General features: G+C 45.5%; 1 protein-coding gene across 1 annotated transcript; it reads right to left on the reverse strand.

Moving 5' to 3' along the window:
- Positions 1-205: 205 nt before the first annotated feature.
- On the reverse strand, positions 206-3,262 carry LOC119033099 (transmembrane protein 121). Its single transcript, XM_037122729.1, has 2 exons — positions 2,202-3,262; positions 206-1,901 (listed from the first exon to the last, which is right to left on the reverse strand). Exon 2 carries the CDS (start codon positions 1,676-1,678, stop codon positions 728-730), a length of 951 nt encoding a protein of 316 aa, XP_036978624.1. The 5' UTR covers positions 1,679-1,901; positions 2,202-3,262; the 3' UTR covers positions 206-727.
- Positions 3,263-8,708: the final 5,446 nt, after the last annotated feature.

Below are 8,708 nucleotides of genomic sequence, written 5' to 3' on the forward strand. Positions count from 1 at the left end.
CGATCACACTCAAGACGAATGACATCGCAAAGGCTCCACTTCTGCAATTAAGTAGTCTCTAATTGTAGATTGAACCAGAGCTTTTCTTTTCTTTTCTTTTCCTTTTAAACCCAGGTTAATGAGACAACACATGCTGAATTTGAATTGAAATGTGAAAAATACTCAGAGGGTCCAATAACTTCATGAAAGAGCAGGGAGGCCTTTATCTTGTACACAATACTTTATCAAAGAATCACATATAAAAACACACTTCTCTCAAGAGAAAAGCTTTAACTGTTATTTTTCATTCTCATTAACTTGGATTCTCTCACTGGTTGCTCGTGATAAAGCCCCCCACTACTACAAACATCCGAGCAACAGAAATACACACCACAGCACACGGACCCTTAAGTTTAAGATTAGAATGCAACACACACAGTTCAAAAATATATCCTCTAATCTTGCAGTAATAGCTTTTTTTTTTTTTGCTTTTTTTTTTCTCTCGTACAATTAGAAAAAATACACAGTTAACTGAATTCATTGAGGAGGAAATGCTTTACCAAAGTCACAAGTGAGACTGTACTTTGCACCATGACAGCTTTGGATACAGCACTGCTCGATGCTCGCTATAGGCGTGTGCAGTGTCTTATGTGCCAGTGGAGATCAGGTGTGTTCATTGTGCCCTGCCAGCATCCTGAGGGTCATGTATGTTCACACGGACAACTCCAGGATTCACCCCGCCATTCTGTCATGTGTGCTCGCACGTGGTCACCTCGGGGAGGGGCGTCTGGTCCTGCATGACCACTTGAGGAGGGGTGGGGGTGGGGCGAGCGTGGGCCACCGAGTTTTTCTGCAGCTCGACCCCGAAGGCAGGAGAGGCGTTCTGCAACTGTCTCCTGTACTGCACGAAGCTGCAGGTCTTTAGGATGATAGCCAGGATGTTCTTTCCTATCAGGATCCCCGACACCCTGGCGTCCCTGTACAGGATCATGTTGCCCCCGCGGATGAAGAGCGTGATGATGTTGATGGTGACCAAGCTGAGGATGGGGTACAGGAGCATCTTGTGGGGCACGATGTTGATGCCCTGCATGCTGATCTCGCTCAAGGACACGCAGGGCAGCACCAGCAGCAGGATGTAGCAGTAGAAGAACATCAGGCCCTCCGCCCACAAAGGAAGCCCCTTCTTTTGGGGCTCCCACAGGTTGGCTTGGATGTCCAGTATGTCCAGCAAGTCCACCACCACCCAGAAGAGACGGTTACGGATCTCCTCGCGCTTCTTGAAGGCTCGAACGTACTCCATGTGATCGATCGCGACCAGCACCACAAACAGCACTGGGATGCAAATGGACAGCAGCAACGTCAACGCTTTCCTCGCCAGGGCGTCCAGGCTCTTCCTGTCCGCCTTGTAGTTTTGATACACAAAGTAGACCTTGATCTCCAGCACAAAGATGTAAAGGAACCAGAGGATCATGGCGTAGCCCCTCTTGGCTGTGCGTACCTCGGCGCCCACCCACACCGCCACGTAACGCAAGACTATCAGGAAGCAGATGTCTCCCACCATCACCATGATGCAGATGCCAATCTTGCGCGGTCCGTGGTTCTGCTCCACTAGGTAGGCATCAATCAGCGCCATGCTGCTCATAATCAGGATGGTGGAAAGGCACACGTGGGGCTTGTTGGTGGGAGGTGGAGGTACCATCCTTGCCTAGGCGAGAGGAGGAGGTGGAGGAGGAGGAGGAGGAGGACTGTTGTTGAAGAGGGAGTGCAGAGGGTGCTCCGTTTGTCCAGTGAGGAGGCAGATCAGATAGTGCTGCTAGACAGCGGTGTTCCCCTCCATTGCTTTTGCCTTGGCCAGAATCCAAGATGCATTAATAGGATTCACACAGATCACTTCAATCAATCTCCGCTCGTGCCCAAGCCACCTGCCAGGTAGACAGTACCCCACATTTAGTAAATTATGTTCATTGGCAAGTGGTTTGTAAACCTACAGGTTCACTACTGTCAGAACTGGAAAAATCTCAGGATGCGTGCCTGACGCTCACACCCTGATGATCATTCATTAAACACAGCAGGAAAATCAGTGAGTTACATTTTCACTGTCACTAAAAGAGAGAAGAAGGAAAAAGCTGCGGCGATATGTTCTCATCACAGATTCACTTCCGACACCCTTGTTTTCATACAAGCTTAAGCCTTGGGAGATAAAAATCCAGCTGAATACTCACTTGTGTCCCTCTTTGTACTTTATCCTAATGACTGGCAGTGAGCGATCATCCATGAGACTGCACTGGGAGATCACAAAGCCCATCTGTAATCCACAGGGGAGGGAGAGGAGAAAACGTACGGGATCCTTTCCTTCTCTGACAGACGTAAATCCACCAGTCATGGATATATTTCTCTCTTCTTCCTCTTTTTCTTTTTTTTTCTCAAGCGAAAAAGAAATCCCAAAATATTGCCGTGATAATCCACTTACTGCTCAGACTGAATCTGGAGGAGGCATCTTAATGGTCCCGAAGAACGCTCTCAGTTACTGCAACTAAGAATAGAGGTTATTCTGTGGTGTGCTTAGATAGAGGGTTTAAACCTCCCATATTCCCCCCCCACCCAAAAAAAGAAAGTTATTCTCAGTGGAAAAATCTCTGCAGTAAGTCCTGCTTAAAAAAGAATCTCCTCTCCGGAAGTTTTCCTCTCCATCATCCGGCATCCATGGACGCGTAAAGGTGACATTTACAATCTGTCTTGGTGTGTAAGTTTCAGCAGGAGAAGAAAAGGTTGGAGTGAATCTTTTAAATGCAGCGTGCGACTAAGTGTCCTTCCCCGCTCAGCTGTGTGTGTGTCTGTGTGTGTGCAGTTTTCAGCTGTCTCCACGCTTCGTTGTCGCTGTGAAATGCTGCCCCCCTGGCGAGATCCTGGCTGTCGCGCCGTTTTGTCTCTCTCCTGCCCGAGCAGCTTTTTTTGTTTGGGTTTTTTTTTTGTTTTTTTTTTGCCAGGGACACCAGGATCAACAACGCCAGTGGATTTCCCTGCCTCCGCTCAGCGTGCACTGCCAGCACCACCAGCGCTGTGATACTCCGACGTCGTTTGCCTCTGCCCGTCTGTCTCGGTGCACTTCTGAGTCCTCTCTACGAAAGTCTGAGAGATGCGTTCAGACACTCCTGAGATTTCTTCTTCTTCTCTCTTTCTCTCTCTCTCTCTCTATCTCTCTCTCACACAGACACCCTCCTCTCCCTTCTCCCTCTTCAGCTCAAGTAAAGGCACTTGCTGTGTGGAGGTGACGCTCAGCAGACCACAGCTGCAGAGCCAGGGAGAGAGAAAAGAGGTAGGAAGAGAGAGAGAGAGAGAGAGAGAGAGAGAGAGACTTTTCCAGGGGGTGGGGAAAGGCAGGGAGGGAGGGAGGACGAGCCAGCCTTTTGCAGCTTAGCTGAATGCACAACTTCTCTCCCTCACCCTGTTTTTTCTTCTCTCCCCCCCCACTCCTCACATCCCTCTCTTCTTCTCACATCGTGCCTTGTGCTGATATCCTATTTTCTCAGGCTGTTTCTTTTTTAGCTCCCAGAAAGGAAAAAAAAATCCTGGTTTCCCTCTTCTTTGAGGGTCCCATTAGGGTGCCGTACATTATTTTGTTTTGTTTTGCCCCTCCATCGAGTTCGAGGTGCCGAGATGGAAAGCAATATGGAAAGAAGGAAAAAGGTGGTGGTGGTGGTGGGGGGGAGAGAAGATGCTCTCCAGTATGGGATGTAGAAAGCCAGCTTCCCAGCAGGCTGTGTGTCTGCAGTCTGGGGAGACATGGATGGGGGCGGGGGAGGTGTGCGAGGGGGTGAGGCACACAGTAGCTCCTCCTGACAGAGAGCCTTTCTATTGATCTACTGACAGAGCAGTGAATCAGGAGCCTGAGATGGGGCCAGAGACCAAAAGAGATGAGGGGTAAGGGGGAGATGGGGAGCGACAGCGCAAAAAAAAAAAAAAAAGAGAGATGAGGAGGCAGAGTGACAAGATGAGGAGAGAAAAAAAAAACAGGAGCAGGAGATGTGCGGGGTGGAACTAAATGTCAAGGGAACATTTTTATCTTCCGAGATGTAATAATGCCTGGGCTGTGAGAGATAATACTTAGGCAGAAATTTATAAAGGTAGGAAAAGGTTGGCGTGTTTGCTCTGCCTTGCGAAAGCGCGCTAGCACCACCAGCTCTGTTTATCCAGCTGGGCCAATTAGCGCTAATCCTTCCTCAGAGGAACCACGCGGCTTTCACTGCTACAGTATGAAGCCATTTACTGCTCATGTCATGAATCGCCATTATTGAAGAGTCAAAGTATTGGTTTTCTGAGCAGTGTGGCTGCACTTTTCACCCAACTGTGTAATGACGACTAAACATAATTGCAATCATGCAAATTTTCGCAGGCATGAATGGATTCGGCCGCAGATTTAGCAGCTGTGGATCGGCCGACAGGCAGAGGCCATCGCGGCTGTTTTACGACTTCTATCATGCCTTCATCATGGAGGCATATGGAGGCTGAAAAATGAAGTCAAGTGAGACTGAGCTGCTTTCTTATTGACTACTTCCTCTGGATTTATTGACCATTTTGAGAGGAGCGATGAATAATATCTCCCTTTGCAAATTGTGAAGTTGCTCTTCCTTCCACAACATTTTTTTTACACCTCGACAGTCGTTATAAAACACATGGCAGCCTTCCATTAAATACCAGCCGGTACTGAAATGTTACTGCAACAAATTTAACAGCTTGTTAGAGACAGTGGTTTAAAAAACAAAACAAAAAAAACACTGTCGCGTGGTGAAAGGTCACACAGGTCCGATCCCCATGACAGGCATGTTAACAGCCGCGTGTCCTTGAGCCGGACACTAAACCGCTACCTGCTCGCCTGTTTTGCTCAGAGTCACTCTGGGTAACGGCGTCAGCTAAACGGCCGGATAGTAATTGTAACTGAGTGGACAGCTTGTCCGCCACACGAGGAGGCAGCCCTGCAATCTTGATAGTTTAACTCCCCCTAAAGTGAGCGCCAGGGCACCGCTATTGCTCATATTGTTATTCATCCCACATCTCATCCACTTATCTATCATTTATATCTTAATTTACAAGCCTTTTGTGATGTGCAGTGGCGTCCGAGACTATGTTAGCCCCTCCATTAAAAACCAGGACAGTCAACCTGGGCTCGGACTTTAAATCACATCTGCTGATAATCTTCATTTATACCAGTCAGCATTTCCCCTTTTGTCTCCCTTCACTGTGTGTTTATAATTCATGAGCGAAGAGGAGGGTATTCTCTCTTTTAGATGTAGCTGATTTATGCACAGGGTTTTGGGGTTTTTGGGGTTTTGTTTTTTTTTAACACTTCGTTTGTGCCACAGTGATCAGTCTTGATTAATGTAATCAAACTGTTACAGCAACATGAGGCGACTGAAGTACATCCAGGAGTCTTGTCTGTCCTCTTCTGCCCCCTCTCCTTCGTCCATCAGGCTCTGCTCTGCCTCCAACAGAGGGCTGTCCTTGGCTCCCGGACAGGGACGCTGCTTCATCACTGTTCAGCTCCAGGCGGACTAACACACAGCAGATAGCGGATGATAAAGAACGCCAGCCACATTCTCTATAACATAAAGCATTGACAGAAAACAATCAGAAGCCTCGAAGTGAGGGAGCCTTGGAGTGGCTAGTACGCCTCGGCTCCCTCATCTTTAGAAATGGAGTGAAAGTTGTTTGTTTTTGTTGTTTTTTTTTATGAGAAACCAAATGTTCAGTTCCATCTCTTTGCCTTTAAATGTGGTGTTTGCCTTTATGCAAATATTTGAGCGCGCTTTCTCGGAGCACGCTTCCATTTTTCTGTAATGTTCCCTTGACAACTGAGTGCAGCAGCTTGAGAAACATGTTTTCTCATTTTGTCAGAAAGGATATCATGGGAGAAATCCAAGACTGCGAGCTGCACCTTGAACTCAGCTTAAATAACCCACAAAAATATGTTGACTAAACATTGCTGTGGGAGGAAAAAAAAAACAAAATACACTTTGCCATTTTAGCAAGAGAATTCAGCTTTCAAGTGCAGTTTTTGACTGATTGCAATTGCCGGCTCAATCAGAGGCTTATTCTTCGTCTCCCCTTTTTGCTTAGTGTTTGTAGCAGCGCTCTCACCATCTACCGCTCCTATTTTCTTCTTTACACTCAGCAGACGGCCTTTGTATCAGGTTACCTGTTACAAATACTGGGCTGTATGCCCTTTTGATGAGTGTTTTCTGCACTTTTCTGTGTATTGCATCTGTGTTCACCCCAGAGTGAGACAGAGAAAAGATATTAATGTACACTTAAGTGCTTCAGGTAGAGGCATAATTACAAGGGTACGCATCACAGAATGAATAGGCTGATTTGATTTCCTTTGTGTTTAGACTACAGATGATTTACTTAAAAATCAACAGGGAGGCATAATTAATTTCACTGTGCTGTGCCACAGGAAATCCAAACAGAAAACACCCGCCAATTAGGATTACCGCGGAACGTGTCACCACATTTATTCAAGGAATGTAGGTGAAATGTTTCTATCTTTGTCTCTGCGATTGTCATCATTTCAGAGAATCAAGTTTCAGTGCGTCAACATTCATAATAGTATGATTTGCAGGTGTTGTCACTGATGGGGGGGGGGGGGATAAGCCACTGGACACAAACGTGGATTAATTGCTCGGGTTTGGCAGCCGGGATTCAGTGTCAGCAAGTTGTGAAAAGATTGGGGAATTTACATCACCAAAGACAATTTGTACATGAGGCATAACAGTGGAAATAGGACACATAAATCACATTAGCTGTAACCCTGAGTCTGCCATCGATTACCTACAGGGAAACAAATGGGGGCGTTAAGGCTTCCCATCCTTAAACATCCCCATCAGGACTCTAACCACCGCATGGGAAACATGAAGTGGACAGGCTAAGCTGCTCCCCATGGGGCTGTTAGAATAGAACGAGGGGCGGGTCAGACTGCCCTATATCCACCCCACTGCTGACCAGACACCCACGCTGGAAGAGGTCATTCTGGCCCCTGTAGCTCTGATATTTAACTGTCGCTAACAAGGAGGGTAAAAAGAAAAAGTGTCTGCTGGTATGAGTTTGCTATATTTGACATAACACCAGGCCAAAAATGAGACAAAGGCTCGTCAGCGGCTTTTGCCGGGGATTGATGAATACAAAGCAGACCCAGATCTAACGGTATTTGCATTCAATTGATCTTGTTCAGAGTCCCATGTGGGTGGGCCGTGGATGGAACATGGAGAAAGTGAAAATGACAGTCACATTATCACCGCCTTTAGGAAACTGAGAGACATTTTAGTATACAATTTATGGGTAACGCTTTAAAATATGGTACAAAAGATGTGAGCAGTTACTGAAGATGAGTCAGGAATGAATCAGGTACTACTTGATAATTCATGAATCATTCATGAGTATTTCCTGAATAACTGTCATTTCGGGACTGTCTCGTAGGTAAAGATGACTTGGAGATTCTACTTAAATGAATCAATTTAATTAACTTATGATTCGTTTATAAGTTTCAGTGAATAGCACACTGACCACTTTCTTCATGAGTTGTTCCTGATTCACTACCAACCACCCACTGACTGGGATGAACAAGTGATGACTCGCTAATGACTAATTACTGAATCATTAGTTTCTGTTTCTGTGTGCCTTAAAGTAGAGTGAAACAGCTTGCTGTGTAGCTATCCAATAAACTAATTAAATACTAGTTACTTAATCACTTTTTGGGTACCTTCAGATAGCGTGAAACAATATCATGTGTAGTTACCCAACAGATTCATTAAATACTGGTTACTTAATCAGTAGTTACTCTTTTTGTAACTAATAATACTCTTTATGTGTCCCTCCAAGTAAAGTAAAACACAATATTCGATAGATACCCAGTAGAGTCAAAACACTCATTACTCAAAACTTTGTTTTACCTTCAAGTCAGGAGGTTAATACTAAAGAGCAGCTCATGAAGAAAGTGGTCAATATGTCGATTCCCAGATATCTTTGAGCTGACCATTACCTAATGATTCATTGAAGTATCTCCCAGTCTGTTGTTCAGTAACTCATCAACAGTTATTCAGGAATTACTCATTAGCAGTTCATTAACTATCAAGTTGTTACTGACTCATTTCTCTTTCTTCTTCTGTGTACCTTATTGAAGTGTCAACAAATTGATGTATTCAAGAACCTTATGGCTACACACACACACAGGGAGAAATAAACACAAAGACGTACTTGCAAGAGCAATCAGTGGATTCCCGTAAAAAGCTCAAAACCTCAAGTTCAAGCGGAGTTGTTATATAATAAAATGAGGCAGTGCTCACGCCTCTCCTGATGCAGCCATACACAGAAAAGACAGTGAGTAACAGAGCTTATGATCAGGCCTCACGAGCACAGATTTGTTTTTTTATATATAAGCCTGTGTGAGAAAAGGTGGTGGTGGTGGGGGGGGGGTTTGACAAAGCACTACATCATCACTCATGGCTCATAATACCTTTGATAGGTGTGACACATGGGTTTGGGCCGCATGTAAATAATGCTTCCAGCCGCCGCCCGTCAAGCACAAAGACCCTGAGACAAAGAGAAAGAGTTTCGCTGGACATCACTGATGAATTGAGACATCGGAGGATTTATGTCAGAGAACTTTTTTTACTATTAAAATGAAGATTAATAAATTCCTCCCTTGACTTTTCTTTTATCTCTGGGGGAGGAGTGTG

This window comes from Acanthopagrus latus, chromosome 15, assembly GCF_904848185.1.
Source record: "Acanthopagrus latus isolate v.2019 chromosome 15, fAcaLat1.1, whole genome shotgun sequence".
Taxonomy (NCBI): domain Eukaryota; kingdom Metazoa; phylum Chordata; class Actinopteri; order Spariformes; family Sparidae; genus Acanthopagrus; species Acanthopagrus latus.

Coding starts and splice junctions, on each gene's coding strand:
- LOC119033099 (XM_037122729.1), bottom strand. CDS start 1,678: ATGGTACCTCCACCTCCCACCAACAAGCCCCACGTGTGCCTTTCCACC.